Source organism: Peromyscus leucopus, chromosome X, assembly GCF_004664715.2.
Source record: "Peromyscus leucopus breed LL Stock chromosome X, UCI_PerLeu_2.1, whole genome shotgun sequence".
NCBI classification, from domain to species: domain Eukaryota; kingdom Metazoa; phylum Chordata; class Mammalia; order Rodentia; family Cricetidae; genus Peromyscus; species Peromyscus leucopus.
Window position 1 is genome coordinate 54965234 of NC_051083.1, and position 13183 is coordinate 54978416.

Sequence of the window (13183 nt, forward strand, 5' to 3'; positions counted from 1 at the left end):
TCTTACTAACTTCTTGTACCTGACACCTTTGTCTCTACTCATGACCTTCCATGCCTGACCACCTGCCCTTCAGATGTAGGAATCACTTGTTCAACCTTTGCAACCACATAAGCCAATTCCTTGTAATAAAGCTCTTAAAAGTAATCCTGGTTATGCTCTTCTGGTTGAAGCTCAACTGATATAAAGAAGTATATAAGGTTCTATACCTAGATAGTTACTTATGAAAAATTTAGTTTAAAAACCAGTCACAAAGCAATATGTAAAACACATTTTTCTAAGTATACACATGTGTGCCCGTGTATGTGAGTGTATGTGTGTGTGTGTGAGTGAGTGGGGGGGGGGAGAGAGAGAGAGAGAGAGAGAGAGAGAGAGAGAGAGAGAGAGAGAGAGAGAGAGAGAGCATAAGATAAGTGTGGAAAGAAACACACCAAATTGTTAATGTTCACTATCACATAAAACATAAGAGTGAGAGGATTCTACCACTGAACCATATTAGGTTGTTAACTTTGTTCTTGTAGGACTCCTAGAAATAGGAGCAAGAGGTGGGTTGGTAGGGTGGAGGGTGGTGTGCCTCTGACTCTTTTGTTTGCCCTTGGGACCCTTTTCCTCCTACTGGGTTGCCTTGTCTAGCTTTGATATGAGGGTGTATGCCTAGTCTTATTGCATCTTGTTGTGCTATGTTCAGTTGATAACCCTGGGAGTTCTGAAGGGAAACTGAGGAGCAGTAGAGCTGGGGGAGGAACTGGGAGGAGTGGAGAGAGGGGAGGCTGCAGTTGAGATGTATTATATGAGGGAAGAAAAAAATCCTAATAGTCTTCTTTTTTAATAAGTTAAATGTATAGTGATAAATAGTCAAAGTATAACACTATCAAATAAATTGTTCTTTATTCATTTATTGAAAAAGAATACGAATTTGAACTATGTAATTTCTCATGAGATTGTTCATTAATTTTCTTTCTTTTCTTTTTCTTTCTCTCTTTCTTTTTTTTTTGAGACAGGGTTTTCTCTGTGTAGCTTTGGAGCCTTTCCTGGAACTCACTCTGAAGCCCAGGTTGGCCATGAACTCACAGAGATCTGCCTTCCTCTGCCCTCCAAGTGCTGAGATTAAAGGTGTGCACCACCACCAGGCCCAATTTTCTAATAAAAATTAGTCACTTATTCAGGACTAAAAGTACTATTATTCATTAAACTCTGATTAAAACAAAAGAGAGAAAATGCAAAAGAATGCTTGATATATTTCTACTATGATTTAAATGTTTATCATAGCCAAGAGTTATAATTAAATAATACACACAAAATAATAAAATTATGTCAAATATACACGACAGTCAATGATATTAAATGATTGGTATAAATCCTAATGAGATAATACGAAATGAAAAATGGGGAAAAAAATTGCATTTATAGAGATGGGTGTAAGAGAAGGAGTAATAGGAATTCTCACAATTTTATTTAAATATATGTAAGAAAATACTAGAAGGAAGTATATCAAAACATTTACAAAACTTATTACAGTGATATGTTATTGTGATTTTCACCTTTTTGTGTTTTTTTGATTGCTCAGTATCTTCTGCAGTTTTCTAACTTAATGTAATTAGAGTAGGGGAAAATTCACACAAATCCATATTTAAAAACAAAACAAAGATGACATAAGCCTGTCAGAAAATAATTTATGGAAGCTTTTCATTAGAAGCAGATCTTTGAAGGCACAAATTATTAGGGAATTGTATGGGAGATATGGTACTAGAGGCAGAGGGAATGCCAGAGATCTTTTAATTAATAAAGGATCTATGAACTCAGAGTCTTCATTGATAGGTCGAACAGCCAGTATCTCAATATCGTTCTACATCATGACTCAATGCTGTGCTTGTACTTTAAAAGGAACTACTCTAATAAGACTCTAAGTGTGTTTTCAATGTGGACTTTAAGATAAGGGAAGACAAGGATTACCCTGTCTTTCTGGCCATTCATCTTTCACTCTGGGTCATTTCAGTCCCTAGCATGATATAAGAACACTTTTGTGCCGGAACTCAACAGGTAAGCATATTTTTCTAGAGACAATTTCTGCAACATTGAACATTTAGGCATTTTAAGGTACAATTCTATTTGTACAAAACATGGAGCAAAACAAGAAACTTTTCTAGGAATTAGAAAGTTTGGTTCATCTTATTTCCTGCCTCTCCCTCAGTGCTGGAGATTTAACACAGGACCTTGTGCATTCTAGGGAATTACTTATCTTTGAGCTACATGCCTGGCCCTTCATTTTAAAGAAATGGACTCCCACTATAGTTCAGGTTGGCCTGAATTCATGATGTTGCCCAGGCTGGCTTTGAACTTGGAATAATCCTGCTTCCATCTTCTGAGTACTGCGTACATGTTTCTTATTATATAAATAGGACCATGAGGAAGATATTACGTAGTATTTAATAAGCTACAAATCTATAGCCACAAAACCATAGCCATATAAACTGCTTCAACCCAAAAAGGATGTTTTATTCTGAATCTAAATGAAATGAGTGGTCATGGTTTTTGATACTGTTCTATTTTCTGTAATGTACTTTTAAATAGTTCTAGAGTACGATGACCAAGTGCATATTATTTTAATTATAAGTTAATATCTGAAGTAACTTTATCAAGAATTAAATACTCAGATGTCTTTGCCTCAGGGACCAATACTACCACCTTAATGGAGAAGGCCTAAATAGCCTAACTGTTAGACATCAGTTTTCACTGGTAAAATCAATGTAATTCAAGATGTATACATGTAATTTGGCCTTCTGAGAACCCAGTATAAGAATAAAAAAAAAAACACTGTAACTTGAAAGGAACCTGAAGTTTTTGAATAAAACAAGATCATTTCTATCTTAGGGTCTCTATTGCTGTGAAGAGACACCACGACCATAGCAACTCTTATAAAGGAAAACATTTAATTGAGGTTGCAGCTTACAGTTCAGAGGTTCAGTCCGTTATCATCATGGCAGAGAGCATGGTGACACATAAGCAGACATGATACTGGCTATATTTTGAATAGAAGTCAACAGGGAGTGGATGTCTGACACACTGAGTGGTATCCAGAGCATATCTGAGACCTCAAAGCCTATCTCCATAGTTACACACTTGCTCCAACAAGACTATACCTCCTCAAATGAAGCCACACTTCCTAATAGTGCCACTCCTTATGAGATTATGGGAGCCAATTACATTCAAACTACCACACCCTGCCTTGGTTCTCATCAGAATTATGTTGCTCCTTTCTGCCTTTGAAGTTGGCTGAAGGTAGGGAATGTAACTCATTAGCAGAGTATTTGGCTAACATGAACAAGGCTCTGGCATTTATTCCCAGCAACACAAACAAATAAAGCTATCCATCTCATTGGTGTAATTATACCAAATCTGCATTGACAAATCATTTCATAAAACACATCCTCCTCATACACCTAGAGACAGGCCGATCTGTCAATTTGTGGAGATTACAGAACAGGATGCATGACTCCTTTGTGTTTGTTTGTTAAAACATATGTGTGTGACAGGGGAGAATTGAGTTTGGAATTGGATTTTGGTACAATATTCCTATCTGAAAATAGATATTAGACATGAACGATCTATAACTCATACCTATTGGTATTTACAAACAAAGACCTATAATAAGGAACCACTGTAGTGACTTAGGTCACTTTGTACCAAAAATCTTCCCTTTGACTTTAGAAAGATGAAATCAATTGGAACCCTCTCTGGAAGGTTCTTTACAATTATATTTTTCTTTCTGCTCTTAGGTCACTTACCAATTTTTTCATCTTCCTGTACCATTTTCCTCTCTTCTCTGAAAGCTCTGAGCCAACGTATTTTCTCCTCCAGTTTCTTGGCAAAGAACAGATGAACTTCTTCTGTTTCCTTGTTATGAAGCTTGAAAGCATTTTTCATGCTGACATTAAAGTCATCATCTCTGCCATCTTCAATGTCAATTACCTCATATTTATCCATGTCAATGCGCCCTTTGTAGTATAGGATGTCTCTCCGGATTAGGTCCTAGGTGGGAAGAAAGGTTATGTTGTCAGAAGTATAGGCAGAGTGGATGCCAGCAGGACACAAACACTGCCATTATTCTGGAATATGAATGGAGATTTATGGTCTCAACATATGCACTGAGATGACCAGCCGGTCACTGACAAGTTGGTTAAGTAGGTGCTCTAAGAGATGTTCCACATCCAAAGACTGTTTCAAAGCCCAGCATCAATCTCTGGCATGTAAGCTGCTTATAAGCAATAGAAAGGAGTATGCAACAAAGCACTAGCAGCAAGGGATTTTTCTTCTTCCAAAAACTTGGCATCATTACCAGGAGCATAAAATAAATAAGCTTGCTGCAATGTGCTGAAAAACAAAAGTTCAATGGTGAGAGTTACTAGAAGGTCATAGACTGTTGGACAGGAAGAGTAAACTGTAATGGATCTACTACTTTAATTCTTGATATTTGGGGACAAAAGCTAGTTTGACAGGAAAAGTAGCTAAAAGAGAATAAAGAAGGTACATATATCAACACAGATGAATCCTATGATCTTATATTAGCAAAGCAAAGTTATGGATGTGTACAAATACAATGTTCTCTATCATTTGTTGTTGTTTTACTCATTTACATCTTAGGATTAAATGAATCCTAATTCTAGTCGATGAGACCCTCATCCTAAGTCTGTACATAATGCTCTTATTTCTCTACTTGCATGCATTTTAAATGGTATATTAATTATTGGTGAGTCGTCTTCCCTATGTATGCAAAGCTATGACTCCCAAACACTCCCATTTTAAATTTCGTGTTCATCCTTGACAAAAGGAGGATAATGTGGGAAAATATACAGATGTACAGTTTGAATTCTCCCTTACGGTTGATAATACAACATATATAGACCTGGAAAGACAGCACACTTCATGAGTGGCTGTCCTAAACTGTTTACAACCTAAACTACTAACAACCTCAACTTCCTGGTTCTTAAACTTGTCCAAAGATTCCTTCTCCCCTCTACCAAACTAGTGCCTCATGGTCATTTTCAATCTTAAATGCCTTTGGCAATTTCCTAAAATTTAATAATATGTATGATCATGGGGCTCCATTACCAGTATCAATCTTAATATCCTAATGTTTATTTATACATTTATATATGACAAAGGACAAGGAAATAGTCTTTCTTTAGCAGAAGAACAAAGATTAGAGTGATGTGTTGTTAAAACTCCGTGTTATTAAATTTTTCTCTTTGTGGCTCAATAGAGGGTTCAATATGAGTTTTCAGGCATCATATTATTGATAAGCTAAGTATAGGGATATGATAGAAATGATTACAAATGATCTATGGGCTCAGGAAGTCCAATCAAAATGGGTAGCAAAGGCCATGAAACAATATGCGATAGTGAAAAGAATATGAATAAAACACAAATATTTAAATTTGAGTTCTAGATGTTTAACTGTATGGCCTTTGGCAAGCCACTTAGCTTCTCTCAGCCTCAACTGTTGCAACTGTAAAATTGGAAAAGTTAACCTTATCGTATTAAATAGCTGCAAAGCTCCTACTTAAACACAAAGTTTCAATCCTATGAAGCCATTATTGTCCAGTAAATGTAGCCTTCAACTTTTGTGCTCCTTTAGAATCCTTTTTGATAAGTCTTCATATTCTACTGACTCTTGCAACTTAAATTGTCCAAGCAAGCCAAATATGAGCAGTTAAGTACTATGGGTCAAAGAAAAGACAAATTCCAATATTTTTCAATTTACATGGCCACTGATTCTAGAAATTTGACATGCATTTAGGTAGGAATAGTACTTGCTAGCCCACTCATACAAATCACACATCTGCTTGGGTTCACAATAATGTATCCTTTTCTTCCCAACCAGCTCTCTTATTTCAATCCTTCTAACCTTCATTGTCAAGTCACATAGTCTTGCCCAAAGAAATGTTCTCTGATTAGACATTCTAGCTGTTGTGGCTCCACTTGTATAAATTCTACCACTAACTACAAAGGATCTTAAATGCTACTCACTTGGCACTTAACCATCATACCAATTACAGCATTTAATTCCATTTGTTCATTTAGACTGCGCTCAGCACTCTGTCTTTTTTGAATTTGCCTCACTTAGGTATTGTCCATAGAAAAGCAGTTTCTGAGGTTTCTTGGGCCTTCTGAACATAGCAATACAATAAATGCTTCCTGAGTCCTAGGTGCTTGTGGTACTGTTCATATTACATGGTTTGATGCCTCCAAAGTGGTGTGGTGATAAACATGCTACAAATAGGTAGGCAATATTTGGATCACAGCTTCCCTGTCCAGTGGAGTTTACTGTTTCTAACAGGACACCAGCCTTTCTCAGTTTCCCTTTTTGTTTGTTCAAGTCATAGGCCATAAAGAGCTTAGTACTTCTCCAGGATTGTTTTAACAGCTGGTAGAAACCAAGCTCCTGGACATAGCCTGTGGCTCCAGCAAGGAACTACCCTAATCCCTGACATTACATAATTCAAACAGCTCACAGATATTTCAACTTGATCCCACTAGGTAATCCTAGGATTTAGCAAGACTTCACAGGACATTTTGTACAAATGACAGATGCTACAATCTGGAGTATAAAGCTGTTCAGTATTATAGCCTGCCTTATTTATCAGTAAGTTTGTCTCTACTTCTTTAGAGGGGGTTATGACTACTCTTCCCCAGCATAGAAGACTCCAGTTTTCTATCCAGATCTTGGCGAATACATGTGGACAAGGGTAAGCTTGTTTTGGTCACTACTGTATTCCAACATGTACAGTACATGCTTAACAGTCAAAATGAAAATAACAATGAAAACAGCATTAGCAAGCACTTAAAGAGCATATACTACATGCCAACTGCTATCCTACCGTCTTTGCATTTGTCAACTTAATTATTGCTGACAAAGTACTACAAGGTAGGTAGCTGCATTTTATAAGGAACTATAGACATAGAGCCCCTATTGAACTTAGTTAAGATTAAATGGTGGAGCTAGGCTTTGGGTCCACAACATCTGGCTCTCAAATCTGTGCCTTTTATTAGGAAATATATTATATATTGCTTTAGAGTTAAAATTGCTAAGTGAATGATTACCAACATGACATTCACTGTAATTGAATTAATTGCTAACATTTTGTAAATACAATGTGCCAGCAATTATTATCTGTACAGCCTCATTTAAATTTCATGCCTTCCTTTAGATTCCTATTTTGTCAAATGAGGAATAATTATAAGCAGAGAAAACATATTTAAATTCAAACAGCTCATTGGAGAAAAGTAATGGGTACCCTCTCATCTGGCTGTAGTAGACATGCTTTTAACATTATACTCCATCACTTCCCACTAGCTATCATGGCTTCCCTCTAGAGCCTTTCTGAAATGTATCCTATTACTAGTTAAGTAATAAAATTGATAAAAGTAGATGAATAAAAAGGACAAATAAAAGAAAAAATAGAGTAAAAAGTACTGGTTAACACAGACTTGATTGGTAAGAGGTAAGTAGAGTCTAGTATCCACTTTTCTGATTTCAACTGCATTATCTATCTTATTCCTATATTGTCCCTGTCTTTTTCCTTAAAATTGTATTTATTTATTTTATGTGTATATGTGTGTGCCTGAATTTATGTATTTGAAACATGTGAGTGCCTGTGAATGAGGAGGCTGGAAGAGGACATTGAATTCCTTGGAACCAGAGTTATAGGTAGTTGTGAACCACCATGTTCGTGTTTTGAATTGAACCCCAGGTTGTCCACAGAGCAGTGAGTGCTCTTAACCGCTGAGCCATCTCTCCAGCCCATCCCTCCCTCTTGTTGCTACTTTTGTGTGTGAGTTGTTTCAAATGGCTCACATTGCAATTCTGTCCTTTCAGTGCGAGAAGAATGGCTAAATGCACAAACTTCCCTGAACAAAAGTCCTCTGTCCAGCATCATTACATGTAATTTAGTTCTTATCTCTCAGAATATTATGAAAGCAACATAAATGCAGTGCAGTTATGATAGCGGACAATGGAACATGTGGGCAGAAGCACAAGTAAGAGCAGTGAATGCAGAGAAAAGGTTGCTTGGGATAATAGCTGTGTAGGAAAATTGGTGGATAATGGGATAAAGAGGTCTATTCTCTTCCACAGTAAACAGTGAACAGGGAGAACAAAAACAAAATATGGAGAATTATTCCTACAACATCAAAATAATTTCAAAATAATGACATCTGAGAGAAAACAGCAAAACATGTACAAAACTAAATTAATAGAGGAGCAGAGGCAGCCAGTACCTAGGATAAGAAGAAAGAGAACAAAGGGGTCTTACAATTTAAAAAAAAATGACAACGAAAGAAAAGGAACAGAAATTAAAGGGGCTACTGGTGTCTTTCATGTGTATTATAACTGCTATTTTAAAAGTACCCTCTTTTATCCTTCCCTCTGCAAGATGAGCTACAAGCTGTACACACTGTTCAAACTCTTCGGAGTGCTTTATTCAAACCCAAGTCCCAGTGTACAAAACAGGCAAGGTTTTTGTTTAACTGGCTGCAAGTTAAAGGAACCAGAAGAGTCACACAGAAATTTAGTAGGTGGACATTAGTTGTTGAATTTTAAAGAGTAAACTGAATATTTAAATGTTTCCTATGTTACCTGTAGCAGATAAATATTCAGTCCACACTTGAGGAAATCTACTGATGGGGACCTCACCAACTTACAATAGTATGTTTTTTGTTGTTGTTGAAAGTAGGGGATGAACAAGCTTCACATGCATCTCTAACAGTCCTGTCCCTCAACTGCCACTTCATATGCATTGATCTCACTTTGTTCTCCCTGCATTATAGGTGATATAATGGAGGTGCATGAAATAAATAGTCACTTGCTTGTTTGAAATAATAGTCATATTAAAACCAGGATTTAAGAGCAGAACCATTTGACTTTATGTATCACTCCTTGTTTCTTGTCTCTACAAGGAAATTGTGTGAGAATCTAAAGTGGCAGCAGAAAGAAATTGAGATTCCTGGGGCTGGGGATTTGGCTCAGTTGGTATAGTATACATGAAGCCCTTGGTTTGCTCCCTGGCATTGCATGCCTGCAATCTCAGCACTTGGGATGTAGAAGCAAGAGAGATCAGAAGTGTGGGCTTACATTCTGATACATAGTGAGCTCTAGGATATGCTGAGGTGCAAAACACCCTGTCTCAAAGTAAATCAAACAAACGATTCCTAGCCTGAAATACAGATTCTCTCTGTGAATTTCAGTCTTATCATCGAGTACAGGTATAATACAAATAGAGTTCTTATTGAAACATCATAGCTTCTTCTTCTTAGAAACAAATGCTGAGCCCGTATTGTCAATTAATCTTGCCCTAAATATTTAGACTGCTTAATAATCAACTACAAAATTTGGACAAGCTTAATGGAAGTAGTGACATAGACGTCACTAGTATAGAACCTTGGGACAGTTTGACTAGTTTGAGTCCCTGGCTCCATGGCTGTAGAACGTAGCTCAGTGGTAGACAACTTGCCTTACAAGTGCACATTCTTGGGTAAACCTCCAGCCTGAGGAATGAAAAAAATTGAAGCTTAATTCCTAGCTTCATTATTTATCAGCCATGATAAATACATAAGTACTCTGTATTTCAATTTCATATGTCATTAAAATAGGAATAATCACAGTATTTCCCTGGTAAATTTGTTATGAATACTGAATTAAATTAATGAACATAAAGTTATTTAAATAGAATCATAGAGGCATTCAAATAATGCCAGTTCACCATTATTTCATATTCATTATATTTTCCATAATATAGCTTTCCATTTTGAATACTGGTGTATTTTCTTCTCTATAGTTTTGTCACAGATTTCATTAGTATTTATAATATTGCCAAGATTGCCTAAAGCAATTCTACCAGACATGTCTGAGGGTTATTTCAGCATATAAAAATGTACATTTTTCTATTATGTTACACTTAATTTTATTAGATTACAGGTCCCATGAAGGCAGATGTGACTGCCACAGAGTATGCTCTCAAAATAAAAATTCACAGCAGTGAGGTACTTTATTGCAACCTCGTGTCCTTTAGGCTTCAAGTCCTCTTGGCAAAGGACTTTCTGTTCCTCCGTTACCATTCAAACTTCTGTCTCGTGTAAAGTCCTGTGAAACTATCAGTTATTTTTCATCCTTTATTTTTAATATATTCAGGTATTTAGAAATCTTTAATATTATCTTCAAGATTTTTAAACTAGCTTTCTAGAATTTATGAAATTATATGTGTTATTCCTGATAAATTTGTGAAGGGCTCTTTTTAAATATGAGCTTATCAGAAAGATTAATGTAGCCATATTCAATTATTTAGTTGTTGACTATCTCATTCTTTCTTTATGAAAAAAAAAACTGAGCTTTTAGGCATCCATTTAAATTGTGTTCCAGAGGTGAATCCTTACTCACCTCAGTCTGCTCCTACCCTTTCCCATCTTTTCCTTTGTCAAAGGTTATCTTCAACTCCAGAATGATGATGGTCCCCTGCACCTGCCTCCACCCAGTGCTACTAAGACTCAGTCTTTTGCAGTAATGGTAAGAACAATTTGGCAGACAAAATACCTCGTTCTTTTGCATACCTTCTTTCCACTATATTATTATTTGGGGGTTTACCTCTTATTTGATCAATAGAAAATAGAAAGGTTTATTGTAGATAACAAGGAAATCCTCAACCATGGACTCAATACAAATATCAGACACTATTAATGGTCTTTACTTAACAAGGCTGTAGCTTTTCAACCCTGGGAAGCCTGTGCTAAGAACATCCAAGTATGTGGAGTTAAGAGTCTTGAATTCTAGGCTGGCTTTGTTCTGGAGAGAAAGCCTGTGACCTCACTAAAACAAGAAAACTCTCATCTGAGAGAAGCTATGCTTTCATCAAGGTGTCTACTGTCTTTGCCATCCTGTTGTTAGCCTTTCCTGTGCTCCAACTCAGCTACTCTGAATTCAGAGGCCCTCCCTTAACTTCTGCATCTTTCTTACCATTGCCTTTCTAACTAGTTGTCTTAGAACTGACACACCAGTTCATCTTAGTTTTTTGCTGCTTCTTCGCTCCTAAATAGAGCATACTGTTCCATCTTTTTTTTCTTTTCCTTTATCTTTAGGCTCTGCTTCACTTTCCCATTTTACTTAAAGCAACTGCATCTTTGGGAGACAGATGTTAAAATCAAGGAATATGGGCTGGTAGTGTGGAACCCTGAAATAAACCAGACTAATTGCTCTCTCTCTCTCTCTCTCTCTCTCTCTCTCTCTCTCTCTCTCTCTCTCTCTCTCTCTGTATCTCTCTCCCCTCTTCCTCCCAGTCTTTGCTTTTCCCTCTTCCTCTAATTGTTCTAAGCATGAACACACATTAATGAGAAGAATAGACAAATGCCTTTGGTGACATGGCTAATAAGCTAAGAACTTCCTTATTGCCTTTACTAACCTTCAGAAATTCTGACTCCTGGTTTGTACGAAACTTCTGGTAAGAGCTAGGGGAGCTGAAAAGAGATATTGGTGTTTTGCTGAGTCTCAGATTCATAGGTTTTCTCTTCCAGGGTCAGATTGAGACTGAAATAACTACCCTAATTAACTAGCAGGTTATTGGTTTCAGATATGGCATTCAGAGTTTATCTACAAACACCAAGGCAGTTTGAATCTAAGCTCAATTTACTCTCTCAATTGATTGCGAAAGGCAAAGACGCAACACCATTTAATGTAGGACACACCACACACATGCACACATGAACCAGATGTCTGCTTAGTGTTTAACTTGGTATGTCACGACTTAGCACCCCTCTTTAGGGGCATTCGCTACTGGGTAAGGGAGACCACAAATGTAAAAAAAAAAAAAAAAAAAGAGGAGCTATGTAACAGAGAAAAAGGCAAGAATGAGAACAAATTTTGAAAGTCACTCTGGGTATTCCGATTTCTCCCTCATTTTCTCACTTTCTGTGAGTCAAAATTCTTCCCAAACAAATCTTACTGAAAACACTAGCTTGAGCCTCCTATTACAAAAGGAAGAACAGTATCCCATTAGAAACCCTCAGGAGAAATTATGTGAGGAACATATGCTATCCCTCTTTGCCAAGGAGAAGTGCCTAAGAAAGCACTATTTACTGAAGTATCCAAGGATCAGTGACAACAAGTACAGGATATCTCCTCAAAGGGCTTACAGGGACAGGATATCCAGCAACAGCATGATTGAGAGTTTTGGGGGGAACTGATGATGCACTTTGTATAGGAAATTGATAGAGACATGAAGGAGAATCTTGTAGCACGGAGGACCTATGTGTTGTTGGTTCCTCAGGTAGGAAGTGGGCAAGTGGCCCCATTCAAGTGGGAATGGGGAAAGGTACTCTTGGAAGCTATTCTTTGCTAAGTAGGATACAAATGCCACAATATTATTTAATGCTGGTCCAAACTTGCTGACTATCTGCCGTGTGTGTACAAGGAGCTCAGAAGGAATACCACAGGAGTTATGAAAGAAAACATAAATGCTACTGGGACAACATGTGTTAACCTCAGCATCACTGTTGCTTATGATCTTCATGACATACCAGTGCCAATTTCTTTACAAACCTGGGGATAATGAAAGGGCAGGAGCTTATAGTGCTCCCTGAGGTCCTCATCTCTCTCAGAAAAGAAGAGGTTAAGTTTACCTTCTTGCAGAGGACCATTTGGTGGTCGAATAGGAAGAAGACTCTCTGCTGGTTGCGGCCATAGGGCTGATAGATCCAGGCCATCTCTCCAGTGTAGATCAGCTCCGAGCTCCTGTCTAAGATGTCCTCTCCCTAGGAAGGACATGTGATGGTGAGAGATGCCAGTACAATTATAGAGCCGGTACAATTCCATACACATAGATACCCAAAGGTGAGCACAGACTCAAGTGGGAGGCAGCCAAAAAGAGATTGTGGAGATGGAGGAAAAGAGAGAGACTTCTGGGCTCCCTTAAAAGGTTTACAATTCTGTAAGTGAGAAGACTCATATTCTTATTTACTGTGGGGTTAAATAAGACCCATCCCTTACTCACTCAGTCCCCCTTCCCCTCTATATTACCCTTCATTCCTCCTGTATTTTTATTTATTCTAAACCTACATGACACCCAGAAGTCAGTTGTCAGTCAGTCAGCCAGCAAGGCAGGCAGGCAAGCAAGCATTCTCTTTTCTCCTCCTTCTTATCTTT

General features: G+C 37.4%; 1 protein-coding gene across 11 annotated transcripts in view; it reads right to left on the bottom strand.

The window, feature by feature from the left end:
- Arhgef9 (Cdc42 guanine nucleotide exchange factor 9) overlaps window positions 1-13183 on the bottom strand; it is a 161668-nt gene that overhangs the window by 11288 nt on the left and 137197 nt on the right. For all 11 annotated transcript variants that reach the window (XM_028861411.2, XM_028861419.2, XM_028861417.2 and 8 more), the window contains 2 exons: window positions 12661-12792; window positions 3783-4026 (listed from right to left, as the gene is read on the bottom strand). In XM_028861411.2, the coding sequence (XP_028717244.1) occupies window positions 3783-4026; window positions 12661-12792 (376 nt within the window). The remainder of the gene's footprint in view (window positions 1-3782; window positions 4027-12660; window positions 12793-13183) is intronic.